The sequence below is a fragment of the Epinephelus fuscoguttatus genome, linkage group LG7 (genome assembly GCF_011397635.1).
Source record: "Epinephelus fuscoguttatus linkage group LG7, E.fuscoguttatus.final_Chr_v1".
NCBI classification, from domain to species: Eukaryota; Metazoa; Chordata; class Actinopteri; order Perciformes; family Serranidae; genus Epinephelus; species Epinephelus fuscoguttatus.
Window position 1 is genome coordinate 41,262,462 of NC_064758.1, and position 24,559 is coordinate 41,287,020.

At 41.0% G+C, this 24,559-nt stretch overlaps 1 protein-coding gene across 3 annotated transcripts in view; it reads right to left on the reverse strand.

The window, feature by feature from the left end:
- LOC125891173 (uncharacterized) overlaps positions 1-24,559 on the reverse strand; it is a 136,593-nt gene that overhangs the window by 100,942 nt on the left and 11,092 nt on the right. The window contains exon 5 of one of the 3 annotated variants that reach the window (XM_049580213.1): positions 19,102-21,865. The exons of the other annotated variants lie outside the window; for them this stretch is intronic. Coding sequence (XP_049436170.1) covers positions 21,372-21,865 — 494 coding nt within the window. The 3' untranslated portion in view covers positions 19,102-21,371. Of the gene's footprint in view, positions 1-19,101; positions 21,866-24,559 lie in introns of those variants that run through there. 3 annotated transcript variants of the gene reach the window in all.

Genomic DNA, 24,559 nt, shown 5'->3' on the forward strand with positions numbered 1-24,559 from the left:
CGGCTGCAGCGGGGGGCGGTGACAAAAAGCTGCGGTGAAGTCGGACATTTTCCCGACAGTTTCCAGCAGCCTTCAGTCCGTACAGGAAGTCACAGACACACTTACATCCTGTCTGGAATGATGGCAGTTCATTAAAAAAGTGATCAGACCCATATATCAGTTTGTTCTCAGTCTCCAGTTGTTTAAATTATGATAGATTAATTTATTAAAATGCTTTACAGGTGATCTGTAGTTTATGTTCATGGTTTATCCTCCATTTGATATGAATTCTCCTGTAAATCAGCATCATATCAGTTTGACCTGTCCCCTCAACTACACAGGCTAATTAGGCTAAACAGTGCTTGAATGTAAGGTTCATATTTTAAGAGGAAATCCAATACAAGACAACAGCTTTCATTAAGGCTCAGTCAGATACAGTCAGGGCTTCACATCTGTACAGATGTTATTTTAAGAATCCTCACATCCCACTGACCACAAGTCTCTGTGTTGCTAAATACTTCAATAATTAAACTGTCCAATATTAATATACAGTAGACTCTGTATAGTTTGATGAATGTATTCAGTCTCTGACAGCTAAACTTCACACAATAAACCTTCAAACAGACAAATCTTAATCTCTAAAATTCAACAAAAGTGAGTAGTTTATCTAAAACGTCATCTTTTTGAGTCGACATCTGAACCAATCAGCTGTTAGATCAGGTGAGAGCCAGGCGGTGCAGTCGGTGGAGAGCAACTGCAGCGCCTGGCTCTAAAAACTGCGGCCGCCTCGCTCTCGCTGTTTATCACCGTCCACTTTTGTAATACGTCAGAGCAAGTCAGGATGAAGTCGGACACAAAACTAACCAGTATGCATTGTGCGCCGATCGCTGGTGATCGAATCTGTGCAGGCCTGGCTCATCTCCAACAAATATTGTTAATGTACCTCCATGCTCTGAACCCCCGTAGAAGAAGAACAAGTAAGAAAAAGTATCATGTGACGATGCTGGCCAGGTATTGCAGAGCCTCCCGCAAAAAACCCCCAAAAAACTAAAGCAAAAGAACCTGCTGAGGCTGAGATTTTACCAACTGACAACCAAGAGACGGAGGTTAATGTTGCTACTGCTGCTCCTGTTGCCGCCACCCCCCAGTCTCATCCACCGGCAGCATTAAGTGACTTGACTTTTTTTCGTTTAAATTATTAATTATTTGGTTGGCTGGTAAAATATCTTCCTGGCTGGTAAAAAGCCAGGAAGCAAAGTAAAAATAGAAAGCAAAAGTAAAAAAAAAACAAAAAAAAAACTTTCACTTGAGGAGGAGGAGGAGGTTTGATGGCAACGTCATCGAAGGGTTGTTTTTTTTTTTTTTTACTTTTGCTTTCTGTTCAACACTTAGAGATCTGTAACTCAGAACAAAACTTTCACCACTTGCAGTAACACTAACACGATACAGTACAGTCATCAGTTCATGTATGACTTATTGTACCTCTTGGACTTACATTAATATGTCAATATCTTCCTCAGTGGAAAAAACTAGCTGCATTTAAGTGTTTAAACAAGTAGGAAGACCGACAGAAATGCGTGTATCGCCATCAAACAGTGTGGAAGAAAGGTTTCTCCACTGTTAAGAGATGAACGCATTTTCCCCACAGGCCACCATCATAAAAGAAACGTCTGTAAAACTGTTGGCAGGACACCTACTTGTTTTAACACATGTAGCTATTTTTTCCACTGAGGAAGATATCTGGATGATGTGAGTGAAAGTAAAACCGGTAAGTCTTACAAGAACTGCTGAGGTTTCTGCATCCTGTTGTTGTTGTTTTTGCCAAACTGAAGTGGTTAATATTCTATTAACAGTTACAGACCTCCACACTGTTTAACAGAAAGCAAAAGTAAAAGATTTGCTTTCTGTTAAACAGAAAGCAAAAGTAAAAGATTTGTTTTTCTTTTTAGTCTTCTAAAGGCAGAGGAGGGGGGTTTATTGGTAACATCATCCCCCACAGACACACACAGATACACAGAAACTTGTCAAACAAATTCAACTCTTTGTTGTCTTTTTTAAAAAGAAAACTGCACAAAAGTTTTACCTTTCTCCTGAGCGAAACAGTAGAAAAGACATTGAATATCTGCAAATAGAATATTGTTTTAAAAGAGGTGAAATATACAGATTTAGGACTGAAACCAAGATTGACTTTACTTGCACTCACTGCACTCTTATGAACTTATTTTGTTTGGTCTCACTCAGGAGAAAGTCAAGCTCACTTCTTAAATCATCCCTTTACCTTAGAGAAGCCTTTCTTCCACGCTGTGTGACAGTGATACACACATTTCTATAGGTCTTCAGACTTGTTTTAACACTTACATGCAGCTATTTTTTCACTGGGGAGAGGAAGACATTTGGACAAGTGAAAGTAAAACAGACAAGTCTTACAAGAACTGCTGAGGTTTCTGCACCCTGTTGTTGTTTTTGCCAAACTGAAGTGGTTAAAATTCTATTAACAGTCACAGATCTCCACGCTGTTTAACAGAAAGCAAAAGTAAAAGATTTGGGGTTTTTTTTAGTCCTCTGAAGACAGAGGTGGAGGAGGAGGAAGAGGAGGAGGAGGGGTTTATTGGTAACCTCCACAGACACACACAGATGTGCAAAATAAGGTTTGCTTAGGTCAAGACTGAAAAATGCCAACAACTATTGACGGATTACATTTGGTGCACACATTTATGTCCCCTTCACAAATAAATCACTTTGGTGATCTATTAACCTTTCATCTTATGTCACCATCAGGTCAAAAATTTAAGGCGTCTTATATTTTGGCTGATGAGCGACACATTCTCACTCCCAACAAGTCAAATACCAACGCTTGATCAGTGGCCCGTCACGTCACACTATGACATCCTAGGAACCTAGGGCTGAGCGATATGGACAAAATTCATGTCTCAGTATTTTCAGGCTGAATGGCGATACACGATATATATCTCGGTATTTTCTAGGAAATGGGCTACATGTTCAGTTGCAAGTGTAAGCCGCATTTGAGATGTCACAAGCACTTTTATTAAAACAGACTGTGATCAAAATAAAATGTAAAGACAGGGATTTTTTTTCCCCTGTTTCCAACTAAGCCGCGGCACCAACTGTAATTTAAAAATGATATAAAATAAATAGCAGGGCTGTATGTTAACTTTTGCACACCTGCAGCACTGGAGCGAGTGAGTGATGTGCAGCTTGACCCTATATCGATATATACAGTGTTGTCTTAATTTATATCTTGCTTGAAAAGATATATCGTTATTTTGTACATAGTTGTTTTATCGCCCAGCCCTGTGGGAAAACCTTGTTCTGCTTCACTTTGGGTTGTTCCGGGATCCATCCATCCATCCATCCATCCATTTTCATCTGCTTATCTGCGGCCAGGTCGCAGGGGCAGCAGGCCAAGCAAAGCACCCCCGACGTCCCTCTCCCCAGCAACACTTTCCAGCTCCTCCTGGGGGACCCAAAGGTGTTCCCAGGCCAGATGAGATATGTAATCCCTCCAGTGTGTTCTGGGTCTGCCCTGGGGCCTCCTACCAGTGGGACGTGCCCAGAACACCTCTAATGGGAGGCGCCCAGGAGGATCCTGATGCCTGAACCACCTCAACTGACCCCTTTCAATGCAAAGCAACAGCGGCTCTACTCTGAGCTCCCTCTGGATGTCTGGATGTTCAGGAATGGCATTTCAATTTACACTCATTACATGCATTGTTTCTTTTCAAAATAAACTTTAGTTTTCACAAGAAATGTACAGTTTCTGCTCGTTAAATGCAAACAGTATTTTTTTTTAAATAAACTTAGAACTCTGGTAAAAACTGTTTTTAAGTGTACTTCCTTAAGTTTATCATGTTCATTAAGTTCACCAGGGCCTAATTTAAAATGACTACATGCATTAATAACATAATATAACATCACTAGCACAGTATGCTACACATGCTAGCACACTATGTTGTTATTAAAACAACTCTGTTCACTTTTGGTGTCACACGAGACAAAAGCAACGGTCTCCGGGGTAAAAGTCCGGAATCCAGACCTGCCAATCTTGGTTATGAGCACCACCTTACTGTGTGTGTGTGTGTGTGTATGTGTATGTATGTATTTGCTCTTATGTTACATTATGTGGGAGGTTATCCAAAGAAGACTACTGGAACAATGTCACATAACCCCCCCAAGAATTTACTGATGAGTCTGGACCTGGAAGTACAGCCAAGATATTGCACAATATCATCAGTGTGAGCAGGTCAGCATGCTGATGTTGGCATTTCACTCAAAGGCCTGAAACAAAATTATCTTTATTTTATTTTGCTTGACTTTGCACTTGACATGCTGCTGTGTTGTGCTACAGCCTATTCAAGTGTTGGAATTTGTTATTTGCGTGACAAAGCCTGAACGAAACACAGGCTCCACTCCATAGACTGTGTGTTCAGTCTCGGGGTGCCGTTGGGGAAGCGCTAATATAATGGTAGCGGAAACACTAGACATGTTTCAAGCAACGTTTGCAGACTGTTTTCACTCAACAGCGAAACCAAAATGATCCCACACTGGAGATTTGTATGAAGCCGGTGCTTCTTCAAACTTGTGTCTCTCAACTCCTCCGCTTGCGCTTGCCATGACTCTCCGTTTGTTTTTCCACTTCTTTTCTATGTGAGGCCAGCGTCACTTTCCCGGCTCAGTTACAACAGTGTGAGGGGTGAGTGGGAGCCACAACAGTGATTGGACATTAACTCGCGGGAAGGGCTGTTGTGCAGCAGGCTGACTCGGCTGTTCTCTTTATACATCCATGGACTCGGCCTGTGGACAGGCAGACACACACACACACACACACACACACACACAGTGGCCTGTAAAGCATCAATGCAAAATTAATTGCAAAACCGAAAACCCGCCATCCATAAGGACGTAGTGATCCGTGCAGGGCGGACTGAACGGTTCAATATTTTACCGAGGACCGTTGCGTCCCTATTTCACACTGACCTTGACCTTTGACCGTTGACCACTAAATTCTTAACAGTTAATCGCGGAGTCTGAGAGGACGTTTGTCCCAAATTTGAAAAAAATCCCTCAAGACGTTCTAGACATATTGTTTTCAAGAGAATGGGATGGACGGACGGACAGACGGATGGACAGACGGATGGACAGACGGACAGACGGAGGGAGGGACGGACAGACGGACGGAGGGATGGACAGAGAGACAACCTGAAACACCTCCAGCCACTGCTGTCGCCGACATAGAGGTATCAAAATGTGAACTTTTAGCTTTCAGCTCTCCTCACCATCTCAACTCATTTCTACAGTTACTGAGTTTGGAGTTAGTCTGGATCAATAAAGTCGTGTTTTACTTCTTATGTTGTTCTTATGTTAGCTCAAGTTTTACTTTTCTCCCCAAATATTTCTGGTTAAACTTTTGAATTTTTTTCCTTTCATACACTCATAGACTCAAATATACTTGTGTGATTCTTCTGCAGGCTTCTCGCCCATCATCACCTGCTGCTGCTGCAGATTGCTTCAATTAATCACTTATTTTTGCACACTTTGCGGCATCAGCCAGCAAAGCCAATTTGATGTTTCTGGTGCTCCTTTTCTGTACCACCTGCTGCTGGCTTTCTCTTTCTATCCATGTTAACAGTGCCACATACTAACTGCCACAGCACGAGCAGTGATTCTTTCAGTTTCAGTCTGAGGCAACTGGCCTGGTTTTTATGATAGTGGATGAAATATGAGCACCTCTCTCCTTCTGTGTCCGTTTATTCTGAGCAGTCAATAAGAATCATATAATTAAGCAATATAGTGATTCCAAACAAAAGACAAAGTCACTGAGAGGCTAAGTGAGGGAGCATTGCACTGCTGACTCGCCACACAAACGACAAAGCCATTTCCGAGTTTTCCGACTGTGTCCGTATTTATTTTCAACAGCGAACAAACAGGCAAAGCAAGGCAAGGCACGGCAAGATGTTCAAATACCCAGTTTTCAGTTAGATTAAGCGGTCAACAAAAAATACGCTCTCCCTGCTCACCCCCTCTCCATGCAGCTGCCACGGTGAACAGGTGAACATATGCCCATTCATTCAATCACTCAATCACTGCTCCCTGACCACACCCACGTGACATGTGTGAAAGGTGTCAACTGACAGCTGATGTCAACACAAACATAAACATCAATATCTTAGCATACAGCACGTACATTAATACAGAGTATGGGACTGATGTGTAGCACAGAGAGTTTATAGCTGTTGCTAATTTTCAGCTCAGAACAAAGGATGATCTGTAACGCTTAGTGCTACATTTAGGGAGGCAAAACCTCCGCCCTGATGGCAGCATCTGAAACTCAACATGGAGGGGATGCTGAGAGTCTGAGACAATCGACCGAGTGTATAACGATGTGAGGTGTCTGATTGTAGATGGTGATGCTTGAGCCCATACTTTCATGCAATATGAAAAGTGAGAGGAAATCAGAGAATGCATGAATAACTGGGCTGCCTGTGTGGGTAGCTATATAGTGCCTCATTAATATTAAAACAATTAAGGTTAATCTGGATTGTTTTTTAAATCTTCTTCACATCTATCAAATTTTAAATGAGGATCTAAAATTACTCCTAAAATCTTGAAATCATTGACCTCCTCTATTCTTTCTTTCTGTATTGTAATATTACATTTTTCAAGTAAGTCCATTTTTCTAACAGAGAAACACATTGAAACAGCTATTTTTAAAAAAAAAAAAAATTCAGTATAATTTAATTATGTTGCAGCCACTGATACATGTCACATAAGCATGCATGTAACCCTTTGAAACCTGAGCAATGAGCAACAAAAGAAGAAATGACCCAAAAAGTTGAAGGACACCCGTCTGCAGCCTGCAGTTAGGGGTGGGGTGAAACGTCGATTGTGATTGGTTGAAAGTCGAATCTGGGCGGGGTTAAACATCAACTGTGATTGGTCGCTAGCAGTTTACTTTCGTTTACTTGTTTGAAGGTGAAAGAGAAGAGGAAAACGTAAGTGTCACATTATATTTTGTAGAGCTGAATTTAGGATATTATCTACACTATGGAGCATATTTTAGTGTAATAGTGTTGCACTTGGCTTTGGTAGTCAGTCCAATGTGATGCTACTGTAACTTATGGCTATGGTGCGAGTATTTCACTCGCATTTGCCCCTTAAAATAGATATGTGCGAATGTATAACGTATGAATGTTTAACGGCACATTAGTTTCACAGAAAAGATTAAGAAATGCCGCCAAGCATCAGCACACTGCTAACTGTAGCCTCAGTTTGTGCCTCACAGAGCTGCTGGTAACGTTAACTTAACATTAGCAAGCAGGATAAGAGACAGCAGAGAGGCAACATCCTGCAAATAAACCAAAGATTTATTTTTGTCTGTAGCAGTAAACACATGGGCTGATAACAAATGTGTTAACTAACTGTGCTAAAGCTTTACAAGATATTCAGGGCTGCCGACGATAACATTATCATGATGAAAGTTAAGTTAGCTCAGGTACAACACAGGTACCGCACAGAAACTTTTACAAAGGGCCATAAATCTGCTTGTAGTGACTGTCTAATCGCCAGTGGACGGTGTTTCCAGTGCGGACACAGAGAGGCTCCAGGGTGAAGTTGCCTTCACCCTGGAGCCTCTCTGTGTCTACTCAGCCTGTCAGGCTGCACAGTCTGTCAGGCTGCACAGTCTGTCAGGCTGCACAAGCGCCACCCTCAACTGCTAACCAAGACTATAAACAGTTCTATAACATAACCTCAAGCATAACTTCTTGTTTGAAACATACAATTAGCCTAGAAAGGTCAATTCAACGCACACAAGGAGGCTGAATTGCTTCTTATTTTATTAAATCTTCTAGGCTGCAGCTGTACTGAATCCAATCAGCAAGGTGAACAGCCTGCGGAGTCCACACCTGCTGAGTAGGCCTATATCATGTATGGTCATGTGTTAAACAACACACAATCTGTACAAACAGTTAAATATATCACATCTCACTCAAATTACAACAACGATTTCATATAATAAATGTCTAAATCCCTACATCAAGGGGAGGGTGAGGGTGAGGGAGCAGTGAAAGGAGAGGAAGGAGTGTCCTGTCTTTCCTCTTCCTCAATCCTGGACAGGATTGGACATGGTATAGGCCTACTCAGCAGGTGTGGACTCAGCAGGCTGTTCATCTTGCTGATTGGATTCAGTACAGCTGCAGCCTCTTTAAAATCACCTGTGCAATGGACTATGTAACAAACCTGATAAAGCCATGGGCAAAACGTGTTGTTTTGAAGGCTGTTTGGAAGATTTAATAAGATAAGAAGCAATTCAGCCTCCTTGTGTGTGGTGAATCGACTTTTCTGATCTACTTGATGTCTCCTGCCATGACCTGCACCAAGGACTGAGAGTGCTGTGCACGGAGCATTTACTTTGGAATACAATTAGCCTACTTGTGAGTATTTTGTTAAAGAAACTGTTTAGTTCAGCTGCTTGAAAACTTCAACTGCAAGTTACGGCTAACGTTAACTTAGCTAGTTTGTTTGTTGATAAGCCACCAGCCTGAAAGGCTGATTGTCGAGATTACTGCCTTGCAGGCTGCCTTCAAGGCTGATTGTAGTGACTAGCCTGCAAGGGACTAATCTCTATGATCAGCCTTGAAGGCACCTGACTGAATAATGAAATTTATAGAATATGAAATCATCATTAGCCTTCTAACCAGCCTGCAAGGGACTAATCTCTATGATCAGCCTTGAAGGCACCTGACTGAATAATGAAATTTATAGAATATGAAATCATCATTAGCCTTCTAACCAGCCTGCAAGGCACTAATCTCTGCAATCAGCCTTGAAGGCTGGTGCCTTTTTGTATCAATAAACGTTAGCAGTAACTTGCAGTTGAAGCAACTAAACAGTTTCTTTAATAAAATACTCACAAGTAGGCTAATTGTATGTTTCAAACAAGTAGTTATGCTTGAGGTAATGTTTGAACTGTTTATAACGTTAGTCTTGGTTAGCTATAACTTGAATGCAACAACTAGCTCTTTTGCATTAGTTGACGTAATCAAATAGCTGAAATATCTACCTCAAAAAGCAGTTTCTTTAATGATGTAACTCACAATTAAATGCATTTATGTTCACAATATAGCAATAGAGTGTGTGATGGACTGGGGGCTCATCCTACTCTCCAATGTGCTATGTGTGAGCTCAGTCCTGCATGTTCTTTAATGAAGCAATAGGAGAAGATATTCGGTCTCAGTTAATGTAGTTTATTAAGCAGTAAAGGAATAAAATTACAGAGCTCTGGGTCTCAACTTCAAGTCCCTGACGAACAACAAAGGTGTGTCAGTTCACGAAGTCTGACCTCCTGTCCTTTCCCTGACCCAGTATATTTGAGCGTAACAGAGTGTCATTGTGCACGCAAGGCGTTGTCCTCTTCTCATTGGCAGTTCCACTTCCTCCTTCACCACACCACGCCCCTGCCTCGTGTTAATCTGACTCCTTCCCGCTGACAGTGGGGGCGTGGTTCCTGTTTTGAAAGACAAGAGAACAACACAACTCCTACACGTGCTGTACCTTACTATCTGTACATCACTTTCTATTATTTTTACCATATATGAAACTAATTATCTAAGCATTGCGGTATGTGCTCCTCAGATTTCATGTCTCTTCCTCTCCTGTACTTCTCCGCTTCTGCAAAGCAAACACATTCAGATCAGCTGAAATCATCTTAGTATTCTCATTGTTCACACATCTAAAACTTATATAGTGAAACACAACTGATAGTAAAATGCATAAAATCATTCTATTCCCAACAGTCCCCCTTTTGGCCTCATAGGACTGAGGCCACTTTTCTTTTTCAGTCCCATCGTATCCAGGTCCCCCTTTTTAGGTCTTGTGATTACTGCACTTTTGTTTCTTTTGAAACAATAGTTATAACTCCCCCTTTTGGTCTCATACACATGAGACCACTCACACCTTGTCTTCTCCTGAGGCTGAGTCCGAATCTGAATCAGTAGGCGGCTCTCCTAACAGGGTGGCCGTCTCCATTTGAGTCATCTGATATGGTGGGGGCTGTGGATGTTTTCTCTCCACAGCTGTCACTATGATTCTTTCACAGAGGACCGGATACATGGGATACAACAACAACCACATAATGCTAACACCGCGAGCATTCCCACCAGAGACAAGAATACCGATACCACTAAATCTTTCCACTTACCGAACCACTTCTCGAAGATACCACCCAGGGGTTTATCAATGCCTGAGTGTTCATGCATTTCCTCAGAGAGCGTCCAGCCTTCTAGCGCCTTAGTTACTGACCCGTCTGGAGCTGTGTTGTTTGGGATGAAGGTGCAGCAGAGGCCCTGGAACATAGAGCAGACACCCCCTTTCTCCGCCAAAAGCATGTCTAACGCAATTCGGTTCTGTACTGTCATCAGGGAGGTAGCTGCCAGTTGTTCAGAGAGTCCTCCAACCGCGTCCCTAGTGCTGTTGGCCAGTCTAAGAACATTGTAATGCACATAATTAATTCTGTCCACATTTTTGTTAGGGGTGATGGGAAACAGTGCAGCTAATATGGGTATGTTTTCAAAACCAGCAGCCACTTGGTCAGCCAATTTGTACTGGTCTGGGACCCGCGAGGAACACCTATGGCATCCATATACGTGGTTGTTCCCTGGCTCATATCAAATGCATTTCTTTTCTGTCTACCTGAGTTGGTCTGGGTATCCCTCATCCCCAACAAGATCAGGGGTACAGCCAGTCGGACCAGTGCACGTACCAACCCAGGAGGATGGCAGGGACAAGTGGAGGGTTTTATCTCCACAGTACCAGAACAGGTCCCCTCTAGCCTGAACCATGCTGCTGGCGTTCTGCCACGTACTCACATTCAATGTTCTCTGGCACCAGTCAGCTTGCATCTGTCCCATATCAGTTACTACCCGGTGGAGAGGTTCCTATGGAAACAAGTGTAATTGGCGATTCTGGGACTAAACGTTGGTGGGATGGTGTGATTCTTTATGTGTGGAAACAGAGAACTCAGAGTGGTACAAGAAAAGGCGCATTCTGTATAAACAAAAGTAGGTAGGCGGCATTTTGCCGCACTCCCCGATTTTGTTTTTATACTGCCAATGCTGAAAAAAGACTGATTGGACTTTCCTGCAAATGTGTATAATTCCTGTCTAAAAAGGGCTAGAGTAGAGGAAACTGAGCTCCAGTAAGTACTTTGCAAAAGTTCACTTAAAACAAGAGACATGTCGCACACCTTTAGTTACTTCTACTTTTCAACAGAATAAAACATGTTACCAGTTGTAACCACACAGCATTTTGTTCACTTCATTACCTCACAGCTGAATCGTCTGTGTGCGTGCAGCAGTCAAACAAACAGCCCGGCCACCAAAAATCATTCAAACCCAAAGAATTTTGGACCAGTTTTAGTGCAGTTTGGATTGTTACAATTTACAGAAGTGTGTTTATGAAAGAGAATACATCATTCTCATAACATTTGTAAATGGTTACTGTAATATTTCTATATTTAAAATCAATCTTTGTTGGTCCCCCCAGAAACTGCTCTTTTTTTTTTTTTTTTTTTAGAATATTTTATTATTCAGCTTTCAATTCAATAAGATATACATGAAAACACAAACACACAACTCTAAACCCCTTCCCCAACCCACCCACAGACTGAAAGAGAGAGAGGAGGAGAAAAAATAAATAAATAGATAAATAAAATTAATAAATAATGAAAATAATATTAATAATGATTTAAAAAAAACGAGAGGCAAGGAAGACAACAGTAAGCACTGACAACAAAGAGCTTGCAAAAACTACAACCCGTCCACTATAGAAGCTGGCAATGTGTCCATATATGCTAAATAGGGCTGCCACATCTCTGTAAAAGTATTATAGTCATTCCTGAATGTATATGTAATTTTTTCAAGTGGAGCACAGCTATTCATTTCTGAAACCCATCTTCCTAGAAAGTTGGGAGTCAGACTTCCACGTGATGGCGATGCACTTCCTGGCAACGCACAAGGCCAGTGAGAGGAACCTCTTTTGAGCTTTTCTTAATCGTGCAGAAAAATCATGCCAGAATGTGTTAAGTTTTGTGCATAACCAAGTGCAGTGTAGGAATGAACCCTCTTCGATACTACATCTAAAACACAGGTTGGATATCTCAGGTTTATATTTATGTAATTTCTGTGGCGTAAGATAGGTTTGATGAAGAAAGTTATAATAAGTCAGCCTGTATCTGGAATTAAGAGTGGCAGTTAGACTTTTTTGACACAATTCAGTCCAGAGCTCTGTACCCATTGTCACACCCAAGTCGGACTCCCATTTCTCCCTAGATTTATGTAAACCTGGTTTTGGAGCATCATCCATCAAGAGGGAGTACACTTTTGAAATAAGACGAGGTGCGTTACCCTCATGAAGCAGTCTTTCCAGATCACTGAGCATGGGTAGAGTCATTTCAGGTCCCAAAACAGATTTAATGATCTTAACTGTAAATAACAAAAGAAGTTTCTGCTGGACAGATCATATTTCCTCCTTAGGTCCTCAAAAGACATCAGGCATCCATCCTTATAGCAGTCCTCCAAATGACGAATCCCTTTCTGGTGCCACGTTTCCAGGATCTTATTATCCACTGACATAGGTATGAGTTCGTTCTGTTTCAATGGTGTTTTGGGTGAAAATATATTTTTTAGTCCAATATTTTTCCGGACTTCATGCCACGTTTTGATGATATGAGTCAAGACAGGGTTGTCAGTTCTTCTGGAGATGGTTGTAGGTGTCCATTTATAGATAAAGTCTGCAGGAACATTTTCTTTAAGAGCATACATTCCAATTGAAACCCAAGGTGGGACATTTTCACTTTCAAATAAAAAAGAAACAAGTCGCATTTGGGCAGCCAAATAATACTTTTCAAGGTTAGGCAGTCGAAGACCCCCCAGTCTATAGTCCCAGGTAAGTTTTTCCATTGAGACCCTTGGAGTCTTACCACTCCATATGAATTGTCTAATATGTTTATTCAGGTTTTTAAAAAAAACTGGATGGCACTGGAATCGGTAAGGACTGAAAGAGGTACTGCAGCCTTGGTAATATATTCATTTTAATGCAATTTATTCGGCCGATCAAAGTAATAGGTAAATTCATCCATTTCTGTAAATCCTCTATTATTCGACTAACTAGTGGTAAGTAATTGAGTTTGTACACATTTTTAAGGTTGTTATCCACCATAATTCCAAGGTATCTTATCCTGCTTGGAGACCATTTAAATGGACCTCTTTGCTGATATTCAGTGTAGTCAAAATTTGAGAGTGGGAGAATTTCACTTTTGTCGTAATTTACTTTATATCCAGAGACAGATCCAAATGCATACAAAACAGTTTTTAATTTAGCAAGGGACTCAAATGGTTTTGTTAAGTACAGAATTATATCATCTGCCATAAGATTAATTTTATGTATCGTCTGGTCCACTTTCACACCCTTTATTTCTGAATCTTGTCTGATTATCTCGGCCAGAGGTTCAACAGCTATAACGAAAAGCCCAGCGGATAAGGGACACTCTTGTCTGCTTGATCTCAGAAATTGCTCTTGATAAATATTTCACTAGCAAGGACCACACCACAACGAAATGCAGTTTAAAGATTTAATGAAGATGTAATTGTCAGAGAAATTTATTATGAATGGGGTGGTGATGAATGGGGGAGTGCAGATTTGCAGATGAATGAACGGGATGGAGATGACGTCATCGGAGGGCATAGATATATACACATAGATGCCGCACCCTGGCTTGTGGGATGCGTCAATACCGCCGCCATCTTGCCTAGGTGCTCTGAGCGGTTCAGACCCGAGTCAGACTCGGCAAAAATGCCACGTTTTTGCTCTGCATTTGGGTGTACGAACGAAAGAAGTGTTAAAACCAAGCAGAAGGGAATAACATTCCACAGGTAAGAAGTTGTTTTACAATATTTTACTGTTACGAACATGTTTAATGAGATATATATCTCAAAAAGTGATTCTTCTTTTAAGCTAATCAAGTAAAGTAACTGTCCTGAAATGGTCCTAATGCCAAATTAAGCTAACGCTATGTCACACAACTTAAAGAAAAAAGGTTAACATTTATATAATATTACTTATAAAATTGTGATGCTTTGTCAAACAGCTATGTTGGTGTGTGTGTTATTCCAAATTGTCAACTATCTGTTTCATGGCACCAACGTGACATAACGCAGTATAACGTTAGTAGTTAACTTGTGGCCTGAATTGTAACTACAAATTATGTGGAACTGCGTTTTTCTGACACACTTATTTTGTGTGTAGTTTCCCAAAAAAACACAGATAGGAGACGGGCATGGGTAGCAGCAGTGAGGAGAAAGGACTGCAGACCTGAGGACTTCGACAGGACTAGGCAGACTCCTAAAAATAATACTAGCTACTGTACACTGTATGTTTTGTAAATATGACCTAATAATGTAAACAGTTCTGTGTCCAGGCTCCCATGAGCACTGTGGTGTTATACATATGAGATTAAAGCAAAATTTTGTGTAAACATGCAGCTCTAAGTCATTTATTTTCACTTGTACAAAACCAACATTTGTTAATCAGAATCTGCACTGCAGCTCGGCACAACCCTGCTGATACACTATTTTTTGCACATTGTGTGAAATGTGAATAAACATTTATAGTCAAAATTAATAATTAAATGACATCATGGTGGGCATTGTACATCTAGTAAGAAAAAAGAATATTTATTACATGGGGAAAGTTTAGTTTAAATGTGTTGTAGAACTATTACTGTTACTTTATCTACATATGATCAAATATTTTGGTATGAAAAGCTGCATTTTTTATTTAACCAAGTATCCTGTATCATAACTACATGTCTGACAATTGTAACAAACCAAACCGCATGAAAATCGGTTGAGAATTCAGTGAGTAATGATGATTTTAATCATAAATAATCTCCTGCCTCAATAGACATACATGCATTAGGCAGCGCGGCTCCACCTGGGCAAGATGGCGGCCGCGTTGACGTATCGCTCCAATGAGGAGCACCGTTGAATGCGGCATCTACGTACAGTACAGGCCAAAAGTTTGGACACACCTTGTCATTCAATGCGTTTTCTTTATTTTCATGACTATTTACATTGTAGATTCTCACTGAAGGCATCAAAACTATGAATGAACACATGTGGAGTTATGTACTTAACAAAAAAAGGTGAAATAACTGAAAACATGTTTTATATTCTAGTTTCTTCAAAATAGCCACCCTTTGCTCTGATTACTGCTTTGCACACTCTTGGCATTCTCTCCATGAGCTTCAAGAGGTAGTCACCTGAAATGGTTTCCACTTCACAGGTGTGCCTTATCAGGGTTAATTAGTGGAATTTCTTGCTTTATCAATGGGGTTGGGACCATCAGTTGTGTTGTGCAGAAGTCAGGTTAATACACAGCCGACAGCCCTATTGGACAACTGTTAAAATTCATATTATGGCAAGAACCAATCAGCTAACTAAAGAAAAACGAGTGGTCATCATTACTTTAAGAAATGAAGGTCAGTCAGTCCGGAAAATTGCAAAAACTTTAAATGTGTCCCCAAGTGGAGTCGCAAAAACCATCAAGCGCTACAACAAAACTGGCACACATGAGGACCGACCCAGGAAAGGAAGACCAAGAGTCACCTCTGCTTCTGAGGATAAGTTCATCCGAGTCACCAGCCTCAGAAATGGCAAGTTAACAGCAGCTCAGATCAGAGACCAGATGAATGCCACACAGAGTTCTAGCAGCAGACCCATCTCTAGAACAACTGTTAAGAGGAGACTGCGAATCAGGCCTTCATGGTCAAATAGCTGCTAGGAAACCACTGCTAAGGAGAGGCAACAAGCAGAAGAGATTTGTTTGGGCCAAGAAACACAAGGAATGGACATTAGACCAGTGGAAATCTGTGCTTTGGTCTGATGAGTCCAAATTTGAGATCTTTGGTTCCAACCGCCGTGTCTTTGTGAGGCAGAAAAGGTGAGCGGATGGATTCCACATGCCTGGTTCCCACTGTGAAGCATGGAGGAGGAGGTGTGATGGTGTGGGGTGTTTTGCTGGTGACACTGTTGGGGATTTATTCAAAATTGAAGGCACACTGAACCAGCATGGCTACCACAGCATCCTGCAGCGACATGCCATCCCATCCGGTTTGCGTTTAGTTGGGCGATCATTTATTTTTCAACAGGACAATGACCCCAAACACACCTCCAGGCTGTGTAAGGGCTATTTGACCAAGAAGGAGAGTGATGGAGTGCTGCGGCAGATGACCTGGCCTCCACAGTCACCGGACCTGAACCCAATGGAGATGGTTTGGGGTGAGCTGGACCGCAGAGTGAAGGCAAAGGGGCCAACAAGTGCTAAACACCTCTGGGAACTCCTTCAAGACTGTTGGAAAACCATTTCAGGTGACTACCTCTTGAAGCTCATGGAGAGAATGCCAAGAGTGTGCAAAGCAGTAATCAGAGCAAAGGGTGGCTATTTTGAAGAAACTAGAATATAAAACATGTTTTCAGTTATTTCACCTTTTTTTGTTAAGTACATAACTCCACATGTGTTCATTCATAGTTTTGATGCCTTCAGTGAGAATCTACAATGTAAATAGTCATGAAAATAAAGAAAACGCATTGAATGAGAAGGTGTGTCCAAACTTTTGGCCTGTGCTGTATGTGTGTAATTATGTACTCAGAGGTGGGTAGAGTAGCCAAATATTAAAGTAAGAGTAAGAGTATTGTTGCTTTAAAACAATACAACTCTAAGTAAAAGTAAAAAGTATTTTGCATTAAAACTACTCTGAAAAGTACAATTTATCCAAAAAGTTACTCAAGTAAATATAACTGAGTAAATGTAACTAGTTACTACCCACCTCTGGGTACAGATAACCTGTTAAACCATTTTCCATACACTGTAATTCTTTAATCAAACTAATGATCGGTTGCAAGATTTTTTTAAACAGTCCCTCTCTGTTTGACAGGGTGAATCTAATTTTATCTAAATGTAAAACGTGACCTAATTCCTTCAGCCACATATGAAATGTTGGGAGCTTCTGAGATTTCCAAAATTGAAGCAGCAGTTTTCTTGCCAGCATTGTGGACAAAGAGATGACCTGAGCTTCTACCTGTCCTTCACTCTACCTGGCTCAACCATGCACATCGAATAGTGCGTTTAGAGGGGCAGGGCGAAGCTCGTTCTTAAAAGCCTTTGCAAAAAAAAGTCAGGTAAATGACATGCTTCACACACCTCAACACATTAGGCTAATTACAGTTAATTCATTGTGGTTATGTCAGCTCTCCAAAGTTAGCATACACCATCATTTTAAACACACATCTGATATTATCTAGCCCACTGATAATATAGCCACAGTCTCACTGTAGCCTGTCTTACTGTTCATTTATCATCAAATACAAATAAAAAAATAAGTAGGCTTGTATAATTGATGCATTTAGTAGGTCAGCATTTTTTGCCAGGCTATCCCCCTCACCTTGTTAAGTACTGCCCCTTGTAGTGATTACCACTTTATATTCTTCACAGAGCTCTATCTGCATGGTTTGTTCTGCCGGAGAGAAAGACACAGCTCTCATTTTCCCTTCTTTTGCTTCCTAACATCCTCTTTCAGCTCTCTAGCGCCCCCATTTTGTTTGATGGGGTCAATAATGGAGGGGTCCCCTCAGATTATGTGTGGTCATATGCCTACAAAGTTGCGTGGTGATGGGTGAAACCCTTGAGATGTTCTACACCTTTATGTGATGAGCCACGCCCTCCGCAATATTCATTGCCTTATAGAAGCTCAGTTTTAGTAAGTTTTCCAACTTTTGCCAAGAGGGAACTTTAGATATTGCTCCCTAGATTATGTTCACCCAGTTTCATGCAGATCGCTCAAACTTCCTAGGAAGAGATCCATTTGAAGTGTTTTTCCAAAAATTCAAAATGGCGGAAAATCTATAAAAACCTATATAAGTTATGGGTTCTTGAGGCAAATGTGTTCCTCATGAGGAGAGGCATCTCTGTGCAAAGTTTCATGTCTCTACGACATACGGGGCATGAGATATGCCCATTCAAAGTTTGCAATTTCAATCAGTTGCTATAGCGCCCCCCTTTGGCCAATTGATGTAATATTGCTTCATTGGCATCCTCCCATGACCCTCTACCACTGTGCCAAATTTCACATGGATTGACCAAGTCAGTGAGGAGAAAAACGTGGAACACACACACAGACAGATTTTTCGTCATTATATAGTAAGATAATAATAATCTTTATTTATGTAGCACCTTTCGAAGCACATTAACAAAGTGTTGTTCAATAAAATTAAACACGTTTAAAACACAAGAAGAATAAAACAAATAACGTCATAAAATGTCACCAAAGTAAAAGATAAAATAAAGAAACTAAAGTCAATATAATTAATGGGAAATAAAATCAATACGATAGCAACGGAAAAGACAGACAGCTCAGATAAAATCAGGATATACTTTCCGAAAGAAAAAAAAATAAAAATTTAGGAGGGACTTTAATGAAGCCAGTGACTCAGACAGCCTTACATCCTGGGGCAGGTCGTTTCACAGCATCAGGGCCCTGATTTCAAAAGCTCTGTCCCATTTGGTCTTCAGCATGGACTCTGGGACAAGCAGGATTTCAAACTACCCAGAGGTTCATTAGGGAGTTCTGAACAATCTGAAGTCGTTGCAAAGTTTTTTGATGGACACAAAATAATCAAGACACGAAGAGATAAAAGCATGTACAACAGTTTCTGTATCTCTAAAAGTTAAAATAGATCTTATTTTAGTTTCTCAGGTGATAAAAACACGATTGGACAAGCATAGTGACATGTTGTTGTTCAAATGACAAATAACTACCAAACATGACACCAAGATTTCTTGCAGCAGGCTTTATGTGTTGAGACATGTAACCAGTAGATGGCAGTATTTGTTTCCTGATTGGCTGTGACCCATTTACAAGGATTTCTGTTTTATTACTGTCCTGGATCAGCTGTGCTCAGAGGAAACCAAATATTTATTCTGCTACCACAAGCTGCAGGATGCTTTGTAAAAAAAAAAACCAACACGACAAGTCTTGAGTCTTAGAGAAGTTTAATGTTAGCAAACAATGATTAAGTCCAGTGGAAGGCAGTTAGGTGTGACAGGAAGTTATTGACAGGAAATGGAACAATCAAGACAGTGCTGGCTTCTGAAATGTAAAAGTATAATAATCTTATCTGTGCATTTTATTTCCAGTATGACAAAAAAAAAAATGGTAAATTTTCTAATAAACTGCTCCAAAAAAAAGAAGGGAACACTTAATGGTCACAGTATAACACCAAGTCAATTAAACTTCAGGGATATCAATGTGTCCATTCAGGAAGCACAAGTGATTGTGAATCAGTTTCAGCTGCTTTGGTGCAAATCAAAGTGACAACAGGTGCAATGGAGAGGCAAAAGCAAGACAACTCCCAAAAAGGAGAGCATGAGGAGAGCTGGACCACTGTCTGCTCCTTTGTGTGAGGAGGAACAGGAGGAGCACTGCCAGAGCCCTACAAAATGACCTCCAGCAGGCTACTTGTGTGCATGTTTCTGATCACTGTCAGAAATGGACTCCATAAGGGTGGCATGAGGGCTCCACGTCCTCTAGTGGGACCTGTGCCCAAAGCCCAGCATTTTTATTTATTTTTTGGCGTGATTTTGAATCCAGCCCTCAGTGGGTTAATCATTTTGGTTTCCATTGACCATCGTTACACCATTTTGTTCTCAACAAATTATATAATGTACATCAGTAAAGATTTTCAACTTGAATAATTTGTTCATCAAGATCTGATGTGTGATTTATGTGTTTCCTTATTTGTTTTAATGTACATTCACTCGGTTATCTAAAAGCAGTAGGCAGTGATAAATCACTTATCAAGTTCTTTTTTACTTTGATTACTTTTTGCAGTAACGAGTAACCTAACGCGTTAGTTTGCTGTTTGAGTAATCAAATACTTGAGTACATAAATAAGACATCAGTTACTTCCGTTACTTTTAGAACGCTGGTCCTTCAGCTCCAAAACAGAAACGACTATCTTTTGGTTCTAATAACGGAGATAACGTTAAACCTATCAGTCTGAAAGAAGCCATGAAACTTGTGGCTCGCTACGTGCTAGAAGAAATGCTGCCGTTGTCTACGGTGGAGTCTAAAAAAAGGTGGAGGAGGACTCGCTGACAGACATATTTCAGACTCAGGACTTGCATTATGCTGGTACACACTACACGACTTTTCTGCCTGTTCTGAAAGTCACTATGTCACATTACATGATTGTGGAGTCATAAAATCGTGCCGTGACTTGGCCGACAGACACACTACACGATGGTACTGACTAATTATCCCCGGTCGTCTTTCACAACGTGTGATGTCATCGGGTTATGCTTGTCCTATTTTTATTACTTTTACTGTCATTTCAGTCACTGTGTCTGTTCATGTGCCAGCCGACAGATGGCAGGAGCTACATTTGAAGCACTGTACGTAAATTATCAAGCTACTGTATCCTCCACAACCACGTTCATACAAATATTTCACAATAAAAGCCTATTTAGAAAATGGAGGGATTCTCTCAGCTGAGTTTATAAGGGGCTTTTAATCTGAAAGAAAATCAGGAAGTGTTGAGTTTGAAATGACGGTGCAATATGTTAACTTTATAAAGACAATGGGAGCGGATAAAAAGTAAATATATAAACACACAGAGGGATTAATAAATAACGGAGCGTCTATAATGTGGTTTGTTTCAAATGAAGCTGGGAGCCTCTGCAGTTGTGGTGAGTAAAAGCCCCGCTGCTATTTGTTAATGTTATTACTTTATGCCCGACCGTGAGGATGTACCATTGTTTGCTAGCTTGATGCTAATGACAGTAAGGTTAACTCAGCGGGTTGACAAAGTGCCTCTGCTGTTTCACACCATCATTTCCCCCTTTTACTCTGTGTGGTAACATCCCTAGAGGAATATTAAAAACGCTGGGGTGTTGTTGTCATACAGTTGTCTACGGCAGCAGATCGTTCTGTGTTTCTACTGGTCAAAGTGACGGCTGTGATGGGAGAACTGGATCTCAGTGGAGGGCAAGTGGTCCATAACTTTAATTTTGGAGACAAAAAATGTAGGCTTAGCGCCCTGTGGTCCATTGCCCAATAGGAAATGTAGAATACTCAAAAGTACTTTAAAAGTGCTTGAGTTACTTTTCTCAGGGAGTAATGCAGTAAAGTAACTGGTTACTTAAAAAAAAAAAAAGTAACGCAGTAAAGTACTTTGATTACTTTTAAAGTAACCCTTACCTAACTCTGGTCACAATATGCAAAACACAATTACAAAGAGCTGTATTTGGCAAGATGTCACAGTCTACCATAATTTCATTTCAAACCCAGTGCCGAACAGAGAAAAGCCCACTTTACTACCAACCGAAAAGCCTGTTCCCAGCACCTTTGCCTCTATACATGTTGGACTAACGGAGGCACCGATGTCAAATGCAAGACCAAGTGTAGCGTTCACCGGACCAGCAGTGGCTGAAACACTGGCCACTTCTGCTTTGGCACAGGCTTTAACACTGAGAGATGCCGAAGAGGCTTCGGCTACCACGCTGGCGTTGGGCCCTTTAGCCTGAGCTTCAAAAACACTCCATTGAGCACGAGCAAGGCCCAATCCTGCACCGGCGTACACTCCTGCCTTGGGAAAACGCTTACCGGGTTTATCCTCAAAGCCGTCTAGGAATGTCCCAGCATCAGCATAGGTACCGGCAGTCAGAGTCTTACTGGGCCGATCGTAGGTGTCCATGATCTCCACCAACCCAGCTGCACCAACAGAAATTCCAGCACTCGCTTTCACAGCTACTTGGCCTGTAAACAAAGAGACACTACATTTCATCTCAGAGACCACGAGAGGACGATGTTACCACTGTTAAAGATTTTGTGTGGTGTGGAAATTTCAAGAATATCATCATATTTTAAAAGATGTGCTATTACAAGAATGAAAAACAACATTTCAAAATAATATTCTGAGAAAAGGTTGTTCCATATTCATTCTAAACTTTAAGAGAGACTTTGATCCTTTTCCAAAACCTTAAACCTCTGTCTGGAGGAAGTCCCTCCCAGAAACAGGATACTCCAAAATCCCGATCGTGAACATGCTATTCTTTTCTATGTAAACGCACTCATCTCTTTTAGACAGAAACACCAATGATTCTAATAACCTAATTAGACCTCCATCAGCTCCTGCCTGTTTCTGGTTGGTGCATGGGGGACATGTCTCTACTGTTTTGTTAACAGACAGTTTTTTCTATTTTTCTTTACTATCCTTTTATAATATAGACCCATAACTGTTAGTGAACAGTATGATGCTTTTTGTATTGATGTTTTTCTACTGATGCTTCCTGTTTGCACTATCCCTTTGCTGCTGTAATGTTGCATATGTCCCCACTGTGAGACGAATAAAGGATTACAGTACTGTGCACAAGTTTTAGGCAGCAATTGTTTATTTTTATCAATTTACAAAATACAAAGTGAGCGAACAGAAGAAAAATCTAAATGAAATCAATGTTTGGTGTGACCACCCTTTGCCTTCAGAACAGCATCAGTTCTTCTACACACACTTGCACACAGTTTTTGAAGGAGCTCGGCAGTTACGTTGTACCAAACATCTTGTAGAACTAACCACAGATCTTCTGTGGATGTAGGCTGCCTCAAATCCTTCTGTCTCTTCATGTAATCCCAGACAGACTCGATGATGTTGAGATCAGGGCTCTGTGGGGGCCGTACCATCACTTCCAGGACTCCTTGTTCTTCTTTACGCTGGAGATAGTTACTAATGACACTGGCTGTATGTTTGGGGTCGATGTCCTGCTGCAGAATCAATCTGGGGCCATAAGTGTCTGCCTGTATTTCTCAGCACTGAGGACACCATTAATCCTGATCAAATCCCCAGCTCCATTTGCAGAAATGCAGCCCCAAACTTGCAAATAACCTCCACCATGCTTCACTGTTGCACACTCATTATTGTACCGCTCTCCAACTCTTCGGCAAACAAACTGCCTTCTGCTACAGCCAAATATTTCACATTTTGACTCATCAGTCCAGGGCACCTGCTGCCATTTATCTGCACCCCATTCCTGTGTTTTCATGCATAGTTAGGTCGCTTGGCCTTGTTTCCACGTCGGAGGTTTGGCTTTTTGGCTACAATTCTTCCATGAAGACCACTTCTGGCCAGACTTCTCCAGACAGTAGATGGGTGTTCCTGGGTCCCACTGGTGTCTGCTAGTTCTGAGCTGGTGGCACTGCTGGACATCCTCCAATTTCAAAGGGAAGTAAGCATAATGTGTCTTTCATCTGCTGCTTGAACAGCTCACCTTAAAACCCCAGTCTGCTTTGACATCTTTGCCTGAGAGAGACCCTGCTGATGCAGTATAACTACCTTGTGCCTTGTTGCTGTGCTCCGTCTTGTCATGGTGTATGACCTGTGACATCGAACTGTACTTCCACAACCTCACCTTGGCAGCAGAGTTTGGTTGTTCCTCACCCAGTTTGAAGCCTCCTACAGAGCTGTTTCTGTTTCAGTTATTGACTGTGTTTCAACATACATATGAAATTGATGATCATTAGCACCTGTTTGGCATAATTGGTTAATCATACACCTGACTACGATCCTATTGATTTGATTTAGATTTTTTTTCTGTTCGCTCCCTTTGCATTTTGTAAATCGATTTAAAAAAAACAATTAAACTTTATATCTTTGAAAGCATTCTTACTTTACTTTTTGTTTCTTCAAATCTGCCTAAATCTTTTGCACAGTATCTTATCTTATCTTATCTGTCTCCTGTACTTCTTTCAGAACATAGTGACAGTTTCAGCAAATATGTCACCAAATGGGGGCGGCAGTAGCTCAGTCCATAGCGACCTGGGTTGGGAACTGGAGGGTCACCAGTTCAAGTCCCCGTCCGGACCAAATATGGATCGTGGACTGGTAGCTGGAGAGGTGCCAGTTCACCTCCTGGGCACCGCCGAGGTGCCCTTGAGCAAGGCACTGAACCCCCAACTGCTCGGGGTTCCCGTCCAAGGCATTAATTAAAAAATTATTGTTATAAAAGTTACCTACTGTAACTGTAACATAAATAACTTTTTATGCTTGTATAAGTACAAAACATTTATTCCGTCAGCCTTTTAGTTATTTAATTTCTGCTTTCACCTTTGACAGTATTACAGTTTGGGGGGGTGTTAGCTAGCCAGCTAATTCTTGTCTCATTTGTGGTCAGATAAACAGAGAGAGATAGATTTTTGCCAAATGTATTCAATGACAGTAAAACCGAGCACACACACGACTACAATAGAGTTACCTGTAAGTTGATGATAACGTGATGCAGTGCACTTACTGCCTGAGATGCAGCTGTACTAATCAATGACAGACAAACACGTATCTTAACATCTGTTGGTCAAAAACCTTGTAACTTCATTTGAGCTTGATTTTGGTAAAATAATAATATACTTACAAAGGCAAGTGTCCAACCATATGTAAAGCCACTATACCAACTTTGATAGCGC